Source organism: Streptopelia decaocto, assembly GCF_964273445.1.
Source record: "Streptopelia decaocto genome assembly, chromosome: 2".
NCBI classification, from domain to species: domain Eukaryota; kingdom Metazoa; phylum Chordata; class Aves; order Columbiformes; family Columbidae; genus Streptopelia; species Streptopelia decaocto.
In genome coordinates this window covers 117,080,218-117,105,677 of record NC_138655.1, presented here as the reverse complement: position 1 = coordinate 117,105,677, position 25,460 = coordinate 117,080,218, and the positions used below count along the sequence as shown (strand labels likewise).

At 42.4% G+C, this 25,460-nt stretch overlaps 2 protein-coding genes across 2 annotated transcripts in view; both read right to left on the bottom strand.

The window, feature by feature from the left end:
* SACM1L (SAC1 like phosphatidylinositide phosphatase) overlaps nt 1-16,200 on the bottom strand; it is a 33,571-nt gene extending 17,371 nt beyond the window's left edge. The window contains exons 1-5 of the mRNA XM_082044243.1: nt 16,016-16,200; nt 6,555-6,652; nt 4,868-4,942; nt 2,218-2,345; nt 871-1,020 (exon numbers count right to left, since the gene is read on the bottom strand). Coding sequence (XP_081900369.1) covers nt 871-1,020; nt 2,218-2,345; nt 4,868-4,942; nt 6,555-6,652; nt 16,016-16,074 — 510 coding nt within the window. The 5' untranslated portion in view covers nt 16,075-16,200. The remainder of the gene's footprint in view (nt 1-870; nt 1,021-2,217; nt 2,346-4,867; nt 4,943-6,554; nt 6,653-16,015) is intronic.
* Nucleotides 16,201-17,962: 1,762 nt separating this feature from the next.
* LIMD1 (LIM domain containing 1) overlaps nt 17,963-25,460 on the bottom strand; it is a 34,291-nt gene continuing 26,793 nt past the window's right edge. Inside the window, exon 8 of the mRNA XM_082043941.1 lies at nt 17,963-24,544. Coding sequence (XP_081900067.1) covers nt 24,407-24,544 — 138 coding nt within the window. The 3' untranslated portion in view covers nt 17,963-24,406. The remainder of the gene's footprint in view (nt 24,545-25,460) is intronic.

Genomic DNA, 25,460 nt, shown 5'->3' with positions numbered 1-25,460 from the left:
TTTTTCCCCTGATTCTAGGTAAGAGGAATGACTTGCTTTCTCTCAGTTTTTCTGCCTTCTTCTTGTTGCAATTAGAAGTGTTTGATATTAAAGTCAGGGGCTTATATATTTTGAATATTTTTTTAAATCCATTTAAAGCAGACTGCAGAAAAGTACTTCTAACTGCCAGATCTAGAAGTCTGACATCCCATTAGAACAGATTTCTAAAACTTCATGTTGCTCACAAGCTTAAGGAAGGGTGCTCAGCCACAACCCCTAACAGAGTCTCGATGAAACACCACAGTGCTGAACTAATTTGTGTACTGAAGCATTACAAACCAGCAATTTCCACCCTTTTCTCAGCACCCTACGAAGCAAATTCAAACTAGACTCTGCGTACTTTGTACACTTGCTTGGTTGCTTCTTTTTCCTCTTGCTGTCAGCTTCTCATTCCAGAGAACTGCTCCAGTACCACTCAATTAACAAGGTTACAGAGATAGTATAATTGCGCAGTTTAGCAACACAGGGCTATTTTTTGCTCGTTTAATTATAAGGATCCGCATCTAAGCAACATCTAAATCTGTTTCAGTAGTTTGAATTAACAACTAAAATAGTAAAACCATTTTTAGTTGAACAGAGGACCATAAATACTTCAACAGCCTCTGCTACCATTTAGCATACTAATTCATGGAAAAAAAAAAAAAAGGTTTAAGCTCAAATGTAACAGAACCATGGGTTTCAGCGACATCCTAAGTTTTACATAAAGCTTCCTTTAGTTTGTGAGTTTGTTTTGACATCATTTAAACATCAGCTGCATGAACTCAACTTAAGCCATGCAGAACTGATTTGCAATGTCCAAGACACAGATACTATGCAAAATTAAATCCTTACCCTCTCTAGGAGGCTCATTTCCTGGAACTCTGGGCTTGTGTTGGCTAACCGTTGCAGAGTGTGTGTCAGGTCATACGTTGTTGAGAAGTAAAATCCATCCACGCTCAAGACATGACTAAGCATTGATAGAAATACTTTATTGTCCTGCAACTGTTGAGATGATTAAAAAAAAAAAAAAAGGACAGAAGAGCTCTCATTTATTACCATTGAAACAGTCTTATAAGCTACTGATACTTTTTGATGTAATGAGATGAACTTTGCTAGTGCTCTAGCAACACAGGTTACCATACAAGAGGAAAATCATGTGACTGCAATTTTGGTACCAGTTCACTGGTAACTTAGAGCTGGCACACTACAACCAAATTCTGCAAGGACAGTGGAGAGCAAAGAACAGTATTCCTGAGATGTAAATAGCTACTGATATTTAACTAATATTGTGACTTCCAAGCAAAAACGAAGCCATTAGCTCCCCTGAAAACCATTAAGTCAAAAAAACAAGATGGTAACACAAAAGAAATTATATGATTTGCTGTCATGATTACTGCAATAACTAATCTTTGTTCTGGTTCAAGTTTTTATTAACCTCATTCCTTTCCTGAAAGGGCAGATTCCCCTTCAGCTCTGCTGGTTAGACATCTTTATCTACTATTTATCAACCCACAACATATCTGTTTAAAACAATCTCCATCCTTTCCCTGCCTTTCAAAAGAAAAACAAAACAAAAGAAAAACAATTATTCCCTGCTGGGTAATTATGCAATTGAACAAGTCCATAGATTAAGCAAGGCAGATAATTGAATGAGAGCAAGGCAGCTTATTGTAGAGGCTATCAGAACAGTAAAGCTATGAGAAAGATGTAGCAAGAAGAGCATTGTGATTTTGTGGACTGGCTCAGGAAGCCTGCTTTGTAACAGCCAGTGTTTGTGCCATCTATTACAAAGCAGCACTAAAACATCTCTGCATATGCCAGGCAAGCACAGCCTTCATTAAGGTCCTCAGAGTAAAAAAAGATGACACAGGACTTGGGAACCATAACAGAGATGCAGCAAGACAATCCACCTCATCCTCCCATACCGTACCACCTTAAAAGAGGGAAACATGCAATGCGCAGATCAGAATCTGGGGATGACATTCTAAGTTGCACAACATGAGTTTGTTATCTTGAATGACTGAACCCTGTACATCTATACCTAAAAATTACATCAATTATAGTAGCCTGAACAAAACAGAAAAAAAGTATAGTTCAAAGAGCTGCTTAAATTTTCCTAGTTTCATCAAATTAGGTCCCACAGTAATGGATGTTAACCTAAGATGACACTGCCCCACACCCCTGTAATAACCCACTTACCTGAATATCAGTTAAGTGCAGCATGGTCTTTTTGTAGGAGAGGATGTCAAAGTCTGTTGCTTTCCAGATTGCATGACTGAAAATCTCACCTACTTTTTTCTTTTTTGTTATTACAATAAGATACGTGCCTGTAAGTCAGAAAGAGCAAAGTTAAAAAAGAAAATAGACATACTAAGGAAAGCAGCCTATAACCATACCAGAAAACCAAAAGCAATAGGAAGGAGTGAGGCTTCTTCACGTTACACCTAGAACTTGATGTTCTTAACAGTAAGGGTCTGGCATAGAAACAAAACACTTCCTAAGCTACTCACTTCTCTATGCTCACAGATCTTGACCTACTCGTTAAGTCTAAGGAAGTTTTAAAAAGTGGACAGGTTTTTAAAAAAAGTGCCAGCTACTGTTACTTCAGATCAGAGGCAGTTTGAAAGTCTTTAGGCTTGCAAATGCAGAAAAAGGCCAATGCTCTTAAATGTGGTTTGGAAAGCACAGAGCAAGTCAGAAACACATGAAAGGAAGCATGCTTCAAAATCCAAAGAGCCTACTCATCTCCGGAAAAAAATAATCCTAATAGGTTCAAAATGCAGTAAATAGAAGGGGGTTTGTTTAATAATTCTAGATGGGAAGTTTGCTCTTTTCCTCGTAACAGTAACAAAGCAAAAAAATAGTCATGACAGTTCACTCAAAACAATTAATTTACACTTGCTGGGAAACACAACATAGCCTCATGTCTAAGCCTATTTTATTTCAGTACTATCTTGTTTTTGAAGAAGGCTAATTCATTAAATTGGATGTTGATGGATAAAAATGACTCATCACCTACATCTTATAAGCATTAAATGCTTACTTAAAACTTCAATAGAGCAAAACAACACACAGGCCATGCAGAAGTACAAAACCACAGCTCTAGTACATTTTTATACTAAAAAATTCAAATAAATAAAAGTGCCAAAGCAGAAACTGTTCAGGTTGTGTGCAGTAAGTTTACCCATTATTTGTATTTACTACAATACACCAAGTTCTACATACAGGTGAATTGTTATATCAGGTATCTATCCTATATAGTTAGTCAAATAACAGGTACCACTTTTTTTACCTCTGCAGCTCTAGTGTTATGACTTTTATTTGAGTGGAATATTCAAGCACTTAAGAATGCTCTTACATGTTTGCATCTCAAGTTATAAGTACTACTTTTGGTCAGTATGTCAGAAGCATCTAGATGCCTTATAAAAACAGCACATTACATCCACAATTGTGCCACAAAGATGCTGCACAAATAGATACATTTAATCTAACATGAATTTTCAATATTGTCTTTTCCTATTTTGGTATGTGACCTTCTCTTTGAGATCTTAAGAGCTTCAGATATTACTTCAGCATTTTTTTCCCCTAATACTGTAGTATGTGAAGAATATTCATGCTTGTTAACAACGCTGCACTGCTAGTGCGCTGCACTTGTTTTACAGTTAACAGGTAACAGAGAACTGCCTACCAACAGTTAGCTAAACATAAATTAAACGATACCATCTTTAGTGACAGCTCTATACTAGACATCAGTGCAAAGCTTTTTGGGAGTGGGAAGAAAAAAATAAGCAGGCTATTAAAAGAAGTTACATACTTCTATATTTTATATGAAGGAATGTCAGATGAATTAAAGTCATTACCCAAGCCTGCAAGCTGTGAGAATTCCCCTTTGGGGCAGTCCAGTTTTAAAACAACGCTTGTCAAGTACTCAAGAGACAGGCACGCTTTACATTGTTCTTACTCTGCAAGATCCACAATTCTTTAGACTATGAGCGTATAAAGATCATTAATTTCAGATCCTGTCAGAAGTTATTGCATTTAACATAACAATATTTTGTTTCATTTGAGACTACCACAATAAGTGAACTTAAATCTTTTCTACAGATAAAGCTTTTTATTCAGTATATATGCTCTTTATTAGATCATTTTTCAGACTATGTTCGTCTCAAACTCTAATAAAGTCTACCCACAAAAGATCTTTTGAATAGCAACACTTACTTTCCTGGAAGCTTAGACTTTATGCATCAGGTTTATTTGTGGCAGTGATTGTTTAAATCCAAACACCACTGAGATACTTAAAAAAAGCAGACAACTTTTCTGACCTTATCCTACAGCACCCCAAAATTTAGCATTGTTCCAGTCTGTCCTTTTTCTTTTAATGCTTAATTTCCTTTGTACTTGTAGGATAATTGGAACACAATCATTTATTGGACAGCTGCATCTACTAGTCTATAATCCTGTGACTCTCAGTTATTTGTGTACCAAGATTATTGATTTAAAGTCAGCCTTCACGACCAAATATTTGACTGTTGCATCAAATCCTGTAGCTAAAATTAAAACAGTTATGAAGAATAAGCAGATGAAGTTCCTCACATGCGTTTGAAATGCATTCCTTAAAACTCATACTGTCAGTTATCCTGCCTTTAGAGCAGCTACAGGTTTAAGAGGTATATGAACATTCATGATAAACTATATTTGGGTATCTCTATCCTCTAGCAGTCACAAGGAAAGCCCATCATACTGATGCAAGTACAACCTCAGACACTTGCAAATATTTTTGTCTTTAAAAGGTTTTTAGCAATGTATTTTGCCTAAATATGTTTAGAGGGCAAAGTTCTGTTTTCCTTACCTGCCACCAATCGGATTGTTCCCAAAATACCATATATAGGCCTTGTAACAGCCGAAGGGGGAATATCTTTTTTAACTGAAAAGCAGAAGAAGAAAAAAAAATCATAATTTCAGACTGCTTTTTTCATTACTATATCAGGAAACTATTAAACTAGATTGGTCTTGAACAAATCTCAAGTTTTGCTACAGTCTTAAGTATAAGAAACAATGCACCAGAATTTCAAAGCCTATTGGGGAACAGGAGGAGAAGGATGTGGAAGCATTCTAACCCAATTTCACATGTTGTTTCATTAAAATAGTCATTCAATTGAATAAATTCAAGCTCATTCACATGATGTTATAGCAAGTGGACTCCTCAATAATGTATTGTCCTGCCAGAAGCTTTTTATTTTGAAGCCCTCAAGACATCAAGGGCAAATAACCCATAAATGCTTGTGCCTCCAACTTTTGACTGCTGCTTCTGAGCCTCAGTTTATTTCCATTTCAGAAGACCAACTTTACGTTTTGTTCTATCTCTACAAAACTACCAACAGTGTAGATCTGGCAAAGGATTCAGTATTCCAGTGTACCAAGAGATCCAAAAGGTATTAAAATAGAAATTAGAAGTCTTAGCATATTACATTTTCAGCTATCTATATTTCTAGAATAGCAGAAGGGATATTAAAGAAGTTTAAAAAAAAATAGCCAAAACCACCCACACCAGAGTTAGGCACTTTCCCAGAACTTGGAGAACAAAGAAAGACAGTGCTTGAATTTTCCTTTGCTTTAAATGCCTTGCAGTTTCATCTGATAAAACACCAGGAATGAGAACAGATGTTGACTAATAAAATACTTGGAATGGCTATCTTCACAGCTTTGAAGAGACAACTTTAAAGGAGAAACTGAAATATTATACGACAACACCAAAAGTATTTGTGGGATGGACACACTGCTCTTGCATGACACACTGCTCTTGCATGAAGTATACAAGAGGCCTAATAAAAGGAAGAAAATGACTGCTTTTATATTACTGTAGCATTTCTGTCTCTCGAGAGATTAGTAATACTGAGGTACAAACTCCTGAATTATCAGAAGTCACCCACTGCTTTCACTTAATGTTGTTGTTTAATGCAAGTTGATTTTTTTTAATGCATTAGTTTCACATTCTTCAAATAAAATAAACTTTTGAAGACCTCAGCATGAGCATGCTTAAGATTACTTGCACTGACATTTGAATCCAGATTTGCAACACAGAACTAAATTTACAGTGAGGGTTTTTTTACTGTTATTGTTCCTAGACACTTCATGAAAATTCAGGTTTCAGTATTAAATAAAAGACAGCACCAAGACAATTCAGGAAGAGCTGCAGAAGCCCAGTGTTCAACCCTTTCCATGTTTGATCTTGGACTTGTAGCACCAATCCCAACTAGCTTGGATAAGTCAGTTTTTACTGTTGTGATGGGCAATCTTAGCAAAAACAGGCAAGCACAATCACCCTGGTTATCTACAGCATCAATCCCACAGCAAGAAGGCACTTCAAAATTCTTTGCAGGACAGAATACAAAGCTCTATTTTAAAACAGTAACTAATTTAAAAATAATTATCACAGTATCAATTTAAGGTTCTGAAGATCTTCTGGGAGTGCCTAGAGCAAGACAGACAAAAAGGAGAAAGAAGCCTATATTGAGAAATACTGGTGAGGAGAGTACCTGTAAGAGTGACTTCCGTGGAGACTCTATCAATAGCAAGCACATCATCTGCTCCATCATCACAAGCTTCCACGTAGAACTTCTCTGGTGTTATATGCCTTTAACAGAACAGATAGAAAAGAGGAATTCATTTAGCAACACTTACTTTGGGTTTATTTATATTTAAGCTCTTTACAATATGAAGATAGAGCAATCAATTTTAAACCTGATTTCAACTGCAAAACCAAAATTCTCAGTGGATTATTTCCCAACAGCCATCCATGTTGACAGTGCATAAAAAAAGCAAATCAAACTAATTAGTTATTGTAAAACCCATGGCTTGTTTAATAATCTTAATTCTTTCTTAATACTGGAACTTAAAGAGAGGAAAGCGAGTTTGTGCACATAGTGGTAGACTAATTCATGTAAGCTTGAACTACGTCACATAGAAGTCTGATAAGCCAAAACCAAACTTCAAAATCAAAAGTTTATTCACCAAACACTTTCCCATAGATCAGAAACTAAAGCACCACATCCCTGATGCAAGACGAGTAAATACAAAAATAATGTCCAAAGTGATAAAGACACTTGTTTCACACTGGAGTGTTGTAAGTATCTTAAGAAATCACTTGAAACAACACACAAAAAAAATAAATTAAAGTGGCAAACTATTTTATTGAAGTAGGTGTCTCAACATGACCACTCCCCAGATTTTTTAGCCAGGTCTGTGTGACACATGTGGGTAACTTGTATCCTCATCAGACACATCACACACTGACATCCTGTTCCGACTTCATAGCCATTTTTCCCCTCCGAAATCTGTATGCGGTACAACACTAGCCATAAAATTAAACATAGTTTTCAGAAATATTCCTTAAAAATATACCTGTTAAGATACTCTCAAGAAGCCAGACATGTTATACTGTGCAACAATATGAGAATTATGCAGCAATTACTTGTAGCTGTACACAGGAAGTGCTAAACAAAAAACTGTGAACACGCTTGAACTAGTGTTCTTAACTTTCATAATGATTTTTCTTAGTTTAAGGCTTGATAAGACCATGGGTGTAGTTTTAAACATCTTGTTCTGGAAACTTATTCTACAGGATAGATATTTTTAGGCTCCTTCTCTCTAAATACATCTTGTATTTCTTCACATCTTTTTTATTTTTTTAATCCTTCAGAAGTTGAATTAGAATCCTAATTTGGATCAGAAGAGACCTTTGAAACAGGTCTAGAAGACCTTTCAATATGTCTGACTCTCCACCTTCCACTCACTAAAAGCAGAGCCAACTTCAGAGTTTATCCAACTTCAAAGTTAAAACCCGTTTCTTAGGGTGTGTTTTGACTGTCCCTAAGGATGGTGAGTCTACAACTCCTCTTGGCAATTAGAGGAAAGCCACAGGAGACCAAATGCTTAATTGAACTAAAACTCAAATTAATCAATAGTTAACTGTTCATAAAGTAACTTAAGTTCTTTAAAGGAAAATTAGTCTATGTGTCCTAAAATGGGAAACACATCAACAGCATTCCTCTTGTACATCAGACATCTTAATCTTTCATGCACACATATGAAATTATTTATCTTGGAAATGAAAAACAGCATTAAAAAATGCAAACTTGCAGTTTTGTTTAACACTGAAGCCTTAAAACCCCTACTTTGCTTTCATTGCTTCTGGTTTTGATGAAGTGCACATGTGCACCCCTGGCTCTTTAAGGGGGTCTCACGGCAATAATGGGAGCTGTTTTTAAGGTGAAGAGTAAACAGGCTTACACAGATAGAATGGGCAAGACAAGCTTAAGGACATTTATAAGCCCTCAATTTGTTGAAGAATTTAAAAGGAAATCAGGATATACTATTTCAGGTGCAGTCAGAAGCCTGTTGCTAGTTGGCAGGAGACAGTAGCAGGCATTTTTTTCCACAAGGGAAAGCTGCAGCTACTTCTGTAGGGTTAGCTGAGCAGCCAGCTTTTTCTGGGAGGTCAGTTGACACACAAGACTCCAGCTAAAAAAACCTCAGGAAAAGACATTGCGAAGTTTAATATTGGACCTGTTACGCCTTTGACACAGATGCTTATGCACTCTTACTTCATTGACTACCTTAAGCAAAATAAGTTGAAAAAAATCCTTTAACATAGCAGGTTGTAAAATAGTGTCTGAAGTAGTGAGAATGATGAGTCTAGTTTCTGAATACTCTGCATAAAGAATACAACAAATAAAAGACACCTACACAGACCATACAGAGCACAACTGAGCATTTCCATTCTTGATCAGTATTGTTAAAAGCTGCTCTTTTCATCATGAAGTGCAATATGGGCATGACTGCATTATAGTCTCAGCACCAAGATTCAGTTGCATAGTAGTTAAAGCCTGTTCTCAACTGAGAAAAAGCTTAGAGGTGTAGAATATTTGTCATGTAAGCAAATTTTCTATTTGCCACACTCAGGAATAATAATTTCTCCCTGGAGAACATGAAGTCTTTTACCCTTGATATCCATGAGTCAAGAAAAATGAGACAATTAAGGCCGACAGTACAAATTATGCCTCTCAATACAAGTCATGTGCCCTGCTTTGCTAGACCAGCCTCCAGCATTTCTTTCTCTCAAATACTTGCCCATATTCTGTCTCCTGCCACTACCATTGGCCTTTTAATGTTTGTTGTTGTTTTTGTTGTGGTTTTTTTTTTCCCCCCTCCCATCACCCTTATATCCTCTTGCACAATGCCTGTACATTTCCATCTTAAACTAAGTTTTGCCCTCAACCAAAAAAAAAAAAAAAAAAGAACCATTGCAATCAAAATTCTCCTTCCCACAGTCCTCTTTAAGACTGGATTTGGTGACAGAAGCATCATGGACAACACAAGTGATCCTTGCTCTCAGTTCAGTGGACCAGACTAGCTCTAGGCTTTAGCACCTTACCACACACTGAAACAGCCTCATTGGTGATGGTTTTGGTGCTCTGGGTGTTTTTGTTTTGGAGGTCTTTTGCAGGGGCGGGAGGAAATCAGGTTGCCAGTCTACAAAACTGAGAGAACTTAAATACTTCTGTTAGGATCACCATTAAAAACTGCCTAAAATACAACTTGTACAACACAAACTGAAAAGGCCACTGCCCTGCAAAATGTTAAAGCCTTGTTTCAGAAGTAGTGGGAGAATTCATCCTTTTCAAAATTTTAAATGGAAACATGATTCACTTAGTCCTTGCTTCATTCATATAAATAGTTGAAAGTTTTCTAAAATAAATGTAGTTGAGGAAGAGGCCAAGACTTAAAGAGGTTTCAGTCCAAATGCCGATTCACAAACTTACCAGTTACCAAAACTAGGCTAAAAGGCTCATTCTCATTTAGATGACCTTTTTCATCGTACAACTAAGATGACTGCCTCCCGCTTCTCTTTCAGGAAGGAAGCTGGTGAACATTGCATTCAAGAGTGGTGTTTTTCCACAGACTCTAGTCATTAGCAAGTCTGTATGTCTATCACAAGCTTAGAAAGATAACACACATGCTTGTTTTACTGATCAGAGAAGATATTAAAACGCTTGATGTGGTTTAACCCAGCAGGCAGTTAAACACCACACAGCCTTTTGCTCACTTCTCCTGCCCACACAATGGGATGGAGGAGGGAATCCAGAAAAAAAGTACAACTTGTGGGTTAAGATAAAGAGAGTTTAATAGGACAGGGAGGGAAAAATTATAATAATGATAATAACAATAATTGAAAAATAATATATAACACAAGTGGTGCACAATGCAATTACTCACCACCCATCAGCTGATACTCAGACAGTTCCCAAGCAGCGGTTCCCCCAGCCTGCTTGCCCCAAAATTTACACTGAGCATTACATTGTATGGTATGGAATATCCCTCTGGCCAGTTTGTTCAGCTGTCCTGGCTGTGTCCCATTCCAGCTTCTTGTGCACCTGTCATGGCCTGAGAAGCTGAAAAGTCCTTGACTATTTAGCAACAACTAAAACTGTATTATCAACATCATTGTACCTATAAACCCAAAGCACAGCACTATGCCAGCTACTAGGAAGAAAATTAACTTTATCAAAGCCAGGTCAATACTGAAACAAGGATCGTTCACAATGATGAGCAGTCTGCAGACAGATTAATTCTGTTCTTTTAATGAAATAAGGAAAAGGTGAAAGTCCAACTGCTAATATTATATGAAAATAATTAAAAAAAAAAATCTGTATTTTATAAAAGCCCATAATCTCTGGAGTTACTTTTGAAACTAGTTTTCATACATCAGACCATATTCTGCTTTCATATAACCTGCATATTAGACACAGGAGCCTGCCTTCTCCTTGGCTACGTTGTCACTGCTGTCCATAAACATCCAAAACATCAGGAAATCTTAACAGCAATATCTTGCTTCTATTACAGCACATAAAACCATCACAAAATCTGAGTTCCTCTCATTCACTTTTTTTTTTTTAGACCTGACCACCATTATCATGGACTCTTTCTCAGTGTTCCTGAAGAACAAAGGGAGTGACAAAACAGAAATAGTTGATCCTGAGAGTATAACTCATGGTACTCAAGAAAAGGCAAGGTATTGAAGCACTGCAACCATCAAATTCAAGTATTACTGAGGGTGCTTGGATCTCATTCAGAACATCTTCTCCAACTGAAACTGTATGAATTGCTGCCAAGAGACAAAACAACTCATCCAGTAGATTACAATTAAAAAATTGAGGGAAAAAAAGTATCTGCAAGTGATTTAAAAGATCACCTAGGAGGAAACCATAGCAGAGTCACACATCAGGCCTTAGTTTGAGTTTGGTTGTGGCTTTTCTTTGAGGGTGGGGTTTACTGGGAGGTTTGGGGCTTTTTTTTTTTTTTTTAAAGGCCCTTTTTCATTATTTCAGTTCATGTTGCTGAAGAAGCAGTCAAATGGAGAACCTATGTAAAAAAGGTGCACAGAGGCCATTAGAAAATTATTTCAACTACCTTGCCTTTAAGAAGCAAAAAGAAAATTCAGTAAAACTCTCACTGAAAATTAAACCTTTTGATTTTCTAGGTTTAGTTCAGGCACTACCTCTTCTGTGAAATCAGTCTGGGCATTGCTGTGAGTACATCTAGTAGCACAGTAAAATGAGAGAAAACGAAACGGCTCTACTGAAGTGAGTCCCCATACCCTCCAAACTGACCTAAGTACTGTGTTGCAGCATAAGTTTTCAGATGCAAGTGGCATTTTTAATGCCCAGATAAGAGATTCTTCAATATGGGCCTGAGAAGAGGAAAAAAGTACAGGAGCATCTATGACCAGTTAGGATCTGAATTAGAGTTAACTCAGTATATCTAATTTCTGTAGTTATTATAGCATCCAAGTCAGGCTTTGAATAAAACATGTTTTGCGCATTTACAGTGAGTGTCTCAACAAGGTTGGTGTTACAGCAAGACTAGCTTTCCTCCAAAACTTTCTGAACATTCCTACAAAGGCAAAGATATGTCAATATTACCTTAAAACAGAAAGTTCCACAGTTTGTGGTTTTGCTTCTTAGCTACTAATATTATGAAAGATTCTCTACTCTTCTTCATTGAATTCAGGTTTACCATGCTCCTATGCTTCAAAAGAAATTAACAGAGGAAGTAATCCTACCTCAAAACCCTGGAGATGCATTTTAGGATTTTCTAAGTAAAGCCATCTTCTGTTATTTTATCTGACTGCTTTCATGGATCTTTTAAAGCCATTAATTAAAACAGCAAGAGCTGTTCCATTTAATAATCCAAGACAAAAGGCTGCCTTACAAAAAGAAATGTTGCTTACAAACAGAGAAACACATAAGAAAAAAACAAAAACCATTGCTTGCTTATATCGTGTATAAATCAGCTTAATTTACAATTCAGTGAGATAGTATTTTTTTTTTAGTTTGCATATTTGTTGTGAAGTTTCACTTCATTAGTTATATTATAAAGCAGTGTTGTACATCATGAAGATTAACGCAGAGTTGCATCCCACATTTTAGTTAGGCAGATCTTACGGACAAAAATATTCCTGTGTTTGGATACAGCACAAAAGAGGACCCATCATGCTCTAATGGCAACTAAAGATAGTACTTCACTCAATATCACTTAAGCCTTCTAGGCCTCAACAGCCAAATCCTTACTTCAGTAATTGATTATTTCACCATAAATACTTAACATTGCTTTAATGCAGGAAACTATTTGATGTCAGCCTCTATATACTGTAACGAAGCAAGCCAAAAGCACATCCCATACTGTGCAGCAATGCATTTGCTGTACTCAAGATAACAAAGTGGTGTGCACTAAGATATAGGAAAGACATTAGTATACACATACTGAGTCTCAGAGTGTTAAGTAAGAGTGCTAACATACTGATGGTTTCAACACTCCAGAGACTCCAGATTTTCTAGGTGAGCAGGTGTGCTAATTATACGTCTACAATAAATATTATTCCTCAAGCAGAAACAGCTCAAGGAACTGGAACATCTCCCATAGTACAGTAATTGTTACAAGGAGGAAAAAGGGAGTATAATCCCAGGATTTTTTAAAAAAGCATTAATGGAAATAGCATTTTAAAAATAAAAAAGGGACTTAAAGGCACAGCTTCATAATAACTATTTCCAGTTAAGTTTCACTTATGCAGTAAATAATTTGCCATCTTAACTTAATGTCCTCCTCAACTAACACCCCTGACCTTCACCATGACAGCCACTTAGATTAAGCAGAAAAAAAAAAAAAAGTGTTGCTGCTCTTTCTAGAAGTATTGACCAAACTCTGAAAACTCAGTTTAGAAAACAAGCAAAAAACCCCAAAACTGCAAACTAAAGACAAGATGCACTTTTGGACCTCTCCCCAAATACAGACAGGTGAAGGCACTGCATTCAAGTGCAGTAGCTACTAATGACTGATCAGTACATTCACAAAGCATGCAGGTGTAACTGCAGGCAGGAGGAGTTAAATTTAAACATAGCTACTGTCAGAGACCCACAGGATACCGAGAAGGATATCACAAGATAAGCCTTCATCCAAGCACAAAATAAAATATGGGATTTTAAGTGAGCCAAAACAACAGACAGTATTTTCTCTATTCTGCAGACAGCTCTACCAATTGGTTTTTACTGATGAATTGGACTGGCAGCTTCACTACCAACCACTAGCCTGCTACCTGCAATAGCTGTTTGAATTTTACAATTTATTCCTCAGGCTAAGAGAGGAAATGAAATAAGCAACAGTGACTCAGATGACAACTATGGATAGCAGTTTCCAGGTTAAAATTTTTCCCCTCTAAGTGTTGGTGTAACTCAAATAGTTCCAATGGTAGCACAGACACTAGACATCAGCATTTTTACTGGTATCACCTGAACTTGACTGATGACACTGGTCAAGGCACAAAGGGTTTGAGTCACTACTTTTGATAACATGAGAACCGCAGGAGGTTTGCATTCAGAGCTAGAACCTGCCTGTGGATATACAGAATGGGACCCTGCAGAGCAGTACAATCAGTGAAGCTCTTTATAGGGCTACCAGACTACCCAGAAGAGGTGAAGCTGTAAAATCTGACCTTTTCACAGTGAGAATGAGAAGTCAGTTAAAACAACAACAACAACAACAAAAAAAAACAAAAACAAAAACAAAAACAACAACCCAAACAAAAGCCACCACAAAACAACACACCACAGAGATACCATTACCACTAAATCCCCAAACTGATTTTCTGAGAAATTCTGGCTAGACTTCATACTAGATTAGCAAGGTCTACAGAGAAAGTTTGACTCATCACTCAAGTTATGGCCTTATATCTTAAAATGCGTGGTAAAAAGTCTGCAGGCATTACCACAACTTAGTGTAATAACAGGGAAAAAAAAAAAAAAGCCTGTTTTCAAGTTTACAAAAAAAAAAAATCATGTTAAGCTACATTTGACGCAGCCTTGTCCCAAAAAGATCAAAACATATTTGCAGTTAAGATTAAACTTTAAATGAGAAAATTCTTTACTAGCCTGTATCCAGAAAAGTACTCTTACTTAAAAAAGACTCTCAGTGAGAAGGACTGTGTACTACAAGCCACAAAACTGCTACTCATAAAACTCACCTTTTCTCCTCTGCAGGCAAAAAGATCACAAGTTCAGCTTAAAGAAAGACAAACATCATTTAGGTGACAAGAGAGGAAAGAAAAAAAAAAAAGCTTTCTGCTAAATAAGCAAGTCTTTCAGCCATGACTGATGATCTTACTCTTCAGTAATACTCAATTATCTTCAGTGTCTGTGTACCCTCAAATAGCTACCCAATCAAAATAAGAAGCCTAGTGATTTTTAAACACAAACTGCAATCTCTAAGACAGATCTAAGTATGTTTGCACTGAATTCAAAAGATGACTGTCAAATGAAATTTAGCAGAGCCATGAGTAACTTAAATTAGGCTTTAAAAAAAAAAAAAATCACTGTCATATACTGATGCCTGAAAATGGCATCACTAACTCAATCACAGAGCTTCAACCTAATGGAGGTCAAAAGCCTGGGAATGCTTTTAGGACACGCAAGGACATTTCACTGTTGGCTTCAGACGGCCATGGAGAGACTGGTGCTCAGAGTAATTTTATTTCAGGAGTTTCAACCGGCCAGTGTGAGGGCTTACAATGGAAACACCTCTTCAGTTTTAACTTTGATGCTGCTTCAGTTATGGAACTTCTTTTGCTGTATAAAAGCAGCAAACAAACATCTGGCATACACAAGTCTGAAGGGTTGCATTCTCCCCTAAAACCTTAGTTTTCACGAAAAGAATTACATCAGGAGTTCAGAAAAATTTGAGAAGTCACCGTAGGGACTATACAGGAGAATCCCAAGAGTTCAAAAATCATCAACTGGCATCAAAACCACGCCAGAAAAAAAAAAAACCAACTGTGCCACGAAGGACTGACGGGTAAGGATGCTTAACGAACCTTCTGCTGGCAAGCAGAACACTGAAAATGCAGAGGTTTACGTTGGCATCAGTACACAAGTTTATACAAAAGCAAGAAAGCAGCGGACAGCCGGGGCCGCCCGGCTCCCTGCGCCACCTCCTCTCCAGAGACCCGGGTTATCCCAACACCGCCCAGGCAGAGCAGCTGCCCAAAGCGGGCACCGGAGCCGACCCGCACGCCTGAGCCCTCCCAGACGTGCAAGAGGGAAAGGAGCCGGACAGGCGAACCGCCGGCGGCGTTTCCAGCCGCAGCCGCGCTGTCAGATGGACGCCCAAAGGGGACGGGATCCGTACGCGCGGCCAAAGTCCTCCCGTCTCGCCCCGGGGCCGCACGCAGCCGCCTCCTCGGGCCGAGCCCTTCGCCCGCCCCAGGAAGCCAGGGAGCGGCGGCACAGTGGGGCGGCGGGGCACCGAGAGCGGGTCCGTGAGGGGAGCGGGTGACGGGCGAGTGGAGGGGACACGACAGGCGGCCCTCGCTCCAACGGCCGGCGCTTTCCCTCCCCTCCCCGCCGGCAGGTGACGGAGCCGCCTCACCCCCTCCCGCCGGGTCACTCACAGCTTCAGGCTGGCGTAGGCCGCCGCTGCCGTCGTTCCTGCCGCTGCCACCGCCGCCATTCGTCCCCCTCCAGCTGTCTCCGGCCGCCGCCGGCTCCGCGTCGCTCTCGCCCCCTCCGACCCGGCCGCTCTCCCTCCCTTCCCAGCCTGACGCGTCCCCCGGCCTGAAAGGACGGGACCCCGCACAGGACAAACCTCCTCGGGCACGCTAGTGAGTGCCACAGGGCGGGGCACCATCTATGGAGGAAGCGGGAAGGCCCTGGGCTGACTCACCGGGCCCGCGATTGGCTGAGCCGCCGAACTGTAGCTCCGCCCCCGTCGCGCCAGGGAACCACCAGGGCACCGCGACACGGTGACGTACAACCGGGGGCGGGAGAGGCGGGGGCGCGGAAACGAAGCCGATGGGGATTGGCCAGCGGGCGGGTGGGGAGGTAAGCCACACCCCCGGGGAGACACTAAGGGGAGCGTCGGCGGGGCCGTTGCGTTGGATTGGCTGATCTGCGGCCGACGGCTCCGCCCCCGCGCGAGAACTGTGCTGAAGTATATGCGGGCAAGCGTTAGCTCACGAGCAGGGCCAGTGGCGCAATGGATAACGCGTCTGACTACGGATCAGAAGATTCTAGGTTCGACTCCTGGCTGGCTCGGCTGCTCGTTTTTTCTCCCTGAGGTCGTATCCTTTTTGCTCTTTTGTTCTCTAGCCCGAGGGTGCTGCCTACATCACCTCAGCTCCTGGGCAGCCCCCGTACTCCTCCACAGTCCCACCCCGCCACTCTCATGCCCCCAGCGTGGGGGGCTGCCAAGCGCAGGGACCTCCAAAGCACCCTGGGGCTGGGCGGCGTCGCAGGAGCCCATGGCGCTGGGCTGGCACCACGCCGGGTCGCCTGCTGCGGGGGAGGACAGTGCCTACCCGGGCTGGGGGAGGGAGTGCAGGACTGGTGTTTCAGCATGGAGGAAGCCTGGGGGTATCTCCTGACCAATTTCCCCCTGGATCCAGCTCTCTGGGTATTATCCCCAGGTTTTGGGCAGGTTCTTGTCTCCAGGAAGGGGAAATCCAAAGTATAATTTACGGGTAATCCTGTTTATTTGCTTAATCTCACCTGGTAGCTCCGTGCTGCTGTGGTGCTGCTCAGCTAGCAGTACTTAAACATCCCATATTCAGACACAAGGCACCATGGTCACTGAATGCAGTGAAACCTATGGGGCACCGTGTGGCCACCTGCCTCCCAGAACCACAGGAATTCTCCCCAAAACTCTCCCCACCAACACTGCAAAGGAGATCCCTGTGCTGTGACCAGAGCCTGCTCCCACCCACAGCACATCCCTCCCCAGCTCCTTACCCCAGGACCAAGGTCTCCCTGAAGGGACACCAGAGCAGGGTGGCCTCAGATGTGGCTGCAGCAAATCCCAGCCACCTGCAACACAACTGGAAATCCTCAGTGGAGCCCACTAAGAAGGTTCCCCCCTGCCAGTCCCGGCTTCAGCTACTCAAGCTGGGGTAGATGTTTATGAATATCTCAAGGGTGGGTGTCAAGAGGATGGGACCAGACTCCTTTCAGTGGTGCCCAACTATAGGATGAGGGGCAACAGGCACAAAGCGAAACATAGGAGGTTCCATCTAAACATGAGGAGGTTCCATCTAAACATGAGGAGAAACTACTTTGAGGGTGTCAGAGCACTGGAATAGGCTGCCCAGAAAGGTTGTGGTCTCCTTCTCTGGAGACATTCAAAACCCACCTGGACACATTCCTGTGCGATCTGCTCTGGGTGACCCTGCTTTTAGCAGGTGGGTTGGACTAGATGATCTCCAGAGGTCCCTTCCAACCCCAACCATTCTGTGATTCTGAGGACGGCAGAAGTTGGGAAACCATCATGTCACAGTTTAACTCCCTCCCTGTGGACTCTGGGCGATGACAATCATTGTAATTTTAGGAAAGACTCGACGCTGAGCACTGCTTTACGGTATTGTCTTTAATCACCAAAATCACAACAGGCCAGCAGTTTCGCGCTCACTGCCAACCTTCATTCTTTATAAATATTTAACAGCACAGAAGAAAAGAGGGCTGTGTTCACAGGTGGCTAAGGTTAGTTACACCAGCACAAATCCTAAAATGCTCTCTCCTGGAGCTGAGCTTTGAAGAAAACATAAACAAAATAATTAGTACCGTTCAGTATCATTAGCCAAGGCCACAGCCTGCGTGTCTGTGCCCAGGTCCCTGTCTGGCCATGCACCGCAGACCTGCTGCGTGGGGACCAGGGTCAGTGACAGCAGGTTGGGAACTACAGCCCTGTCATCCCTGCACGGGGGCTGCGGGACATCCCTGTCATCTGCCTTCGGGGGCTGCATGCCACGTATTTTCATGTGGGGACAGTTTCTTCCTGTCTCTTGTTTTATCTTAGTGGGCTACCGATGCTTATTGCCACACGAGCTTCTGGCTGCCCTGGAAGAAAGCTGGGTGAGGATTTTTATTGCTCAGAAAAGATTAATTGTGCTTATCCTTAGGATGGGTGAACAGCTCTGGGTTCCTGGCAGGAGGCAGAAACTGAAAAGAAAATAGGACACATGAATGCTGTGCAATGAGAGAGGCAAAACCCCTGCCAGCTTCCCCCAGTGACACTGGGGGAAAGGGGACAAGAGGCTGTGGAGTCCTTTTCTCTGGAGGCATTCAAACCCCACTTGGACACATCCCTGTGCGATCAGCCCTGGGTGAACCTGCTCTAGCAGGTGGGTTGAACTAGATGATCTACAGAGGTCCCTTCCAACCCCAACCATTCTGTGATTCTGTATCTGGCCATGGCCCGGCCCTGCCCTGCCCACAGAGCCTGGATCAACATGTCCTTCCATTCACACACAGAAGGTTGCTCAAAATGCATTGACAACTGCCTGGCAGGGGCACAGAGGTGTGAAAGGCAGCTCTCTCACAGACAGCACATGCTGCACGTCCATGTGCATAGACACGACAGTACATATGACCCTGAAAGCACGCAGACAGGCTGACATGGGAGAAGCAGCATCTAGATCAGCGTACGCAGGTGCTTTTTTCCTCAAAACCCCCTCTAATGAATGTCTAGGAATACGACAAACAAAAGCAAATCCCTTCTGTGCTGCTTTCTCCCTTGCTCTCTGTAATCACTTGCCCTCTTTTCCCTAGAGCTACTATATTTTGTAAGTCACATCCTTCTTTTTCTGTGTACCCCCAGTACTTCAGTACATATTTTTTTTTATTGAACAAAAAAGTTGGCAATCCATTTCAGCGACCTTTTCGAGGCAACTTTTACTCCGCTGCAGATTCATCCCCAGGTATGTTTTGGCTGTAATAAAATCACTCTGTCCTCAATCCAACACTGACCTACGCGCACACATTGATTTTCATGTACATGCACAGTCTCGGTGGCTTCAGCGGGACTGCCTGCCTGTGCACTTCAAGTTCAATGCAGAGTCCTTCATGCGATTTTATTTGCAACAGCAGCGGAGTACAAAGCTGCCGCTGCATCAACCAGCACCTGGCTGAAATTCGGATAATTTGGAGAATCGGGTCAAAGTGTTCACGTAAGGATGGGGAGCGTGTGTCTATTTTCCTTCAAGCAAGGACACAGTTTTGCTGTTGCTTAAATGATGAAGTGGTAAAATTTCCAGGGAAATACAGAAGTGCGAAACAGGGACAAAATTCATGAGGAAGAGTGCACCTGCGATCCTGCCCAGGGCTATGGACTCACGGGAGGGAGAGGAGGAGGTCGCGGCACTGTTTATGAACAGACTCAAATACTTAAGTTCAGGGATGCCAAATATTTGCCCAGTGCTACAAATCAGCACAAGGAGAAAGCACAGGAAGGTATTTACTTTCTTCTCTCAGATACCCCTTTCTTTCGAACAACCAGGCAGACCAGTACCAGCTCTTACAAGCCCAGTTTCCCCTTTCACAAATGCGATAGTACACCCGATCCTGATGAGACTCCAGCATTTTCAGACCAAGGACCTATTCGCTTTGTAGCAAAAAGACCTACAAAATAACTCATTTAAACACTGAAGACCAAGAAGACATTTTAAAAGCCCCTGAATGAAACTCAGAAACTGAAGAGCCACAAACCTCATCAAAAACTCCTTGCCAGAGTGTTTGAAAACGCTGTTCCCTGTGTTTAACATGGAGTAGTTTTGTGAAGTCACTTTGATCCCAGGTGCTTCTTATACTTAAAAATACAGAAAAATTTCTACTTCTTCTCTAGCTGGGGCTCTACCCCTGGCTTTTATGCAAAAACCTCTATTTAAATGAGTTTCTGTATTCTAAACAATAGAAATTGAACAGCATGATCTGAACAACAACAAAAAAATCTATTAAGCTCTGGCTCCTGAAACTAAGTTTCAGTGAATAAACTTGAATAGCTATTTGCATGTGAGTTACTCATTATCAGCACAATGGGACTTCCAAGGGTCCCCTGCTCTAAAACTGGTCAGAAGAGACTAACTCTTCATAGCATGTTTCGGCATCTTAATAAATAAAAAGACAGCAAGGTTCACATCAACAGCAAAGCCCAATGCGTATCAGGCAGGTGACAGGCAGAATTCAACATGTTTTCCAAAATTCTTCTGCAAAGCAGGAAAAGCCTCGCCCTCTGTCTGCAGAGCTACCTGCCTGCCTGTTTTTCCCTTTGGGTTGGCTGCCCAAAGGCAGGCAGCGAGGGTTTGCAGCTCCAGAGACCCCTCATGAGAGGTCAGGAGGAGGAGAAGCCTCCTCTGTGCAGGATGATGCCCCTGCCTCCCTCCCGGACCCACCATCCGGCACCAAAAAGAAAGAGACAAGCCGGGGACAAGCCATAGACAATCAACACGGACTCAGACACCCACAGCCTAGGAGAAAAGGCAGGAATAATAAAGGATCTTAAATGAATTCAAACTCCCAAAGATAACAGTGGTGCGAGTCAGCACACATGGGAGAGCAGGGCAATGCAGCGGCTGCTTTAGCTTCAAAACCACCAGCTCACACGCTCCATTTTCAATAGCTTCACGTTGTCACTTCTGGCTCTTCGTAAATACAGGAAAGGAGAGCATTGGCACTTAATAATTTACACTGGACCTCAAAACTGAAAGTAGGGCAGCCTTCATTTCCCCAGCACTGAGGGATACACGATAGCTGACAGGAGTAACAACACACCGTGGGGTAGCAGAGGCCAAACTTTCTATGGATGCAAAGGAGGATCCATAAACAGGCTGCTCAAGGCTCTCCAGGAGGGAAAATTGTCCTCCTCCCCTTCTTGCCTGCTTATTTTAGGGTTGTGGGGAAGGCTGCAAGAGTGAGAGAGTAGTTAAAACTACTTGTTCAGCCTGGAGAAAAGGAGGCTTATCACTGTCTATAACTACCTGAAAGGAGGTTGCAGCATGGAGGGTGTTGGTCTCTTCTCCCAAGTAGTAAGTGAGAGGATGAGGAAATGGCCTCAAGTTGAACCAGGGGAGGTTTAGATTTGATATTAGGAAAAAATTCTTCACAGAAAGGGTTGTCAGGCATTGGGACAGGCTGCCTAGAGAAGTGGTTTAGTCACCATCTCTGGAGGTGTTTAAAAGACAGGTAGATGAGGTTCTTAGGGACATGGTTTAGTGCTAGAGTTAGGTTATGGTTGGACTTGATCTTAAGGGTCTCTTCCAACCAAAATTATTCTATAATTCTAAACTGAAGCTTAAAAAGAAAATATCAGCCCCGCTAGTGTTTTCAGGTCTTTGCAAAACAGAGGCCAGAAAATGTGCATAAGGGGCTGCTCTAAAAATCAGGCACTAGCAAAAGCATGAGCCATGTAGTAGCTGGTCTCTCAGAGACCAAGCAACAGATCAGGGCTGGCATTTCCAGCTCACTTCCAGAAGCCACTTTGGTTTCTCATTGCCTTTGCTAACAAAGGAAGCTCAGAGAAGGGAACCACCTGCTCAAGGACTATCTGAATCATTTGCCAGGGACTCTCAGCTGGTGTTATTTCCCACCTCAGTCCCTTCAGACAGTCCTAAGATCACAGTTGCACCTTGAGACACCTCCCCGTGCCCAGATGCACTGCAGGACACAAGCTGACACAGAGCACCAGGGAGAGAGCACTGCAGGGTTCACCCTGGGTGTTTTGTTGCCCCCAACCCATAAAGCCTGGATACAGCACCAGTTATATTCTGTGGCGGCTCCCATCTCCTCACTATCCAGCACTTGAAGGCCAAATTTAAGGCCCCAGGGAGATCACATATTTGAGGTCAATTTTACCTCCTCTAAAATCACAAGATAAAACTCTCTGAACTATATATGCTCCAGAGACATGTATACTGCAGTGGGAAAGTCCACCCCTTTGAGCTTTCTGTCAGTTGCATGTCCCCAGGAGAAACGGCATTGCAGAGCCAAGCTACAGGAAGGCTGGGGCTGTGCCTGGTTTCCAGCAGGGGACCAACCAGCCGTCCCCATCCTGAAGCGCATCAGCAACGGGCAGAGGCACTCACAGCTGGATGGGGTGGAAGGCTGGATGGTCTGCCGGGCTGACAAAAATCCACGCTGAAGCCACCAAGCTCCTGAGGCTTGGGCAGTTTCAGACATTGAGGTTTCAGCCAAGGCAAGCTGATACAGATGGGTAGGAGGGTGCTAACAAGCCACTGGTCTTTATCCACTTCACAGCAGATGCTCGTGCCTCTGTGTAATACTTAGCACAGCAACTTGCAGCATGCTCAGGTGAGGCTCGTGGTATTTATTAGCACAGGCAGAGACAGGCAGCTTGCTGCAGCCAGCACCTGTGCTGCTCCACATGGGTACACACAGCAGTCTGACTATCTGGCGTGAAGTCCAAGCACCTGTCTAGCTGCATTTGTGCTACAGGAAAAGAGGTTTGGCTGAACCATAGCGGGTTCTCAGCACAGGCTCATGTCAGGAGTCCCCATGCCACTGCTCAGCTAATTTACTCTAGTTTTCTCCCTAGAAAGATCTTCAAGAATGTCATGCAGTCCCCTATCAATCAGAACTGAATTTACATCTTTAGCACGGATACCTGAGGATTTAACTAGTTTTCCACACAGTAAGTTGGAAAGGGTAGCTAAGAGCCCTGATTGCATCTGAGGCTTTAAGAGCTTTTTCTTAAACAAAAGCTTTGTACCTGTACATGAGAGACTGCACAGCTTTGGTACCTACAGAAGACGCACTGCGGGCACACCTGTTATATATGTAATATATACTGAAGGAGCAAGTTTTTTTACTATAAATCAGTGGCGTTCAAAAAGAGAAACAATCTGCTTTTCTGTTTTCTCAGCAGAACAGAAATTAAGGGCCAAACTCTCTAAGCCCTTGCTCAGATAAGCTGTTATTATTCATGGGAGCAAATCTGTTTATACCAACACACTCCTTTGAGGACAGGTTGTGGAGCTGGGCTCTAAATCCCTGTGTAACAAAGCCTTCGTAACGATCTCAAGTTTGTTCCCAGAGCTCTAAATAAGCACCATTACAAAATGGCTTTGTGCTGGGTAAACACCACGGACAGGAGTGGCCAGGCTGGGGGGCTGAGCTGTGGGGACAAGCTGAAAAACTCAGGCAAGTGTCTGTGTACGGCGAGCTTTCTTCCCAAGTGAGCTCTGCAAGCAAGAATCAGGCTGGATTTCCCCAGTGTCCACACTTTCAGCATCCTGACCTTTCCTTTCCAAATATAATCTGCTATTCAGAATCTGACACAGCAGACTGGCCCCTGCGTATCACGCTGACATACAAGCCCAGGCCCCAAGTCACTGCAGCAGCTTAGCCTAGAGCTTCTTCCAGTTTCCTGTTCTGTTTGAAATGGGATGTTGGCCTCCACCTGCCAGCCAGCATGCTTGGTTTGTGCTTGGAGAGCCGGTGCTTTTACAGCCAGACTTGATACCGGAGTTCAGGGAATTAACTGGAAGGTCTGAGCACACCATTTTGCACAGACCTTCTTATTTTCTTTTCCTAAAGAATTAATAAAAAGAGAAGGAGTGTCTAAAAACTGGTATTAATAGAGTGATGTCCTTCAGGGAATCTGATGAAATGTGCTTGTCAGGAAAGACTTAGTAGACTGACAAGATGTCCCCGGCACAGGCGTGGCACGATCTGAGTTCATAGGCACGATAGCGAGTTGTGCTTTCACTGAAGAATCTTCCAAAATGAGCCAAGAGGATCTCCAGAGAGCAGAACAAGGCACGTAAACGTAAACCGATCAGTTTAGATAACATGCCACATTCTTGGTCAAGTAGACGTGGTTTGATACAGCTGGAACTCACAAGCATCCAGACCCTGGGAATCCATCAAAAATCTCTCATATCCTTTTACAGAAACATTGCCAACCGGCAAAAAACATACACAGGAAATCAACTGAGGGTGGGGGAGAGAGGTCATGTAACAGATCTTCTGTCTGGGCTTTCCCATGTCGGCCACTCTGGCTAGTAGTGGTGCTGGTAGACAGCTGCTGGGGTTGTGCCATTCTCTATGTGTTTCAGATGACAGGAGTGACAAAGCAAATGTTCATCTAGCGGGTAACAGCGATGCCCGTCTTCGTCGTTCAGTTCCATCCCGCAGTCCTGCAAAAAGAGGCCATGCAAGTTATCAAAGCGCGTGTTAATGTTCCGGCATCAAGCAGGGCCCGGCTTCTAGCAGGGAGATTCTGCAACAAGGACAGAAGACACCGAACCAACAGCTCCTTCCTAGTAAGCCCACCATGTGCCACGAGAGGGAAAGCATCTGACACAGGCGTTTTGAGGGCAGCCTCGTACAAATTTGTCTTAAACAGTTTCATCAAATAAGCTTTATCTTGTGGTGAGGTGCTACCCTTATGTATTTTAAATGTGCTCGTGTCTCCTTACACTCACAGGTAGGATTCACCTCTTCACATTACATTAACTGCAGTTGTACTGATGTGAAACTGGCCCACTGAGTCAGGGCCTCTTTCCACTGCATTACGAGCACAGTGAGAGAAGACATCTCTTTATTTTAATTCACAGAACAGAAGCATGAAGCCTCTCTGAGAAGCCCTGCATGAAGACCAAACGAATGTTTAAGAACTGGCATCTCCTGGGATTTTTTTGTGAAGCCATATCCTCTCCCCAGCCCTGACCACATATTCATTTCCCACGAGAGTGAAGGTAACTTACACCACATGGGATCAGTCATCACCTTAGCATTTTTGAGCAATCTGACTGGGAAATCAGATACACTAATGTGATCTGGAGCTCAAGGCTTCTGAAAGGCAGCAATATAACCTTACTAAGTCACCATGTTTCCTTCATTAACAAATAAACTGCCAAGCTTAGAAGCGATAATGAACTCTTTGCCCATAACTTTATGGATAGCAAATGAAATCGCAGCTGAGACACGCTGCTGCGAAAACTTCTGTCCTCAAACTGGAAATTTCTCAGCCACTGACAGAAAAGGTCGTACAATGCAAGGTTTGAATTGCTCATCTACTGCCATTGGAAGGAGAAGATTTATTTCCACCTT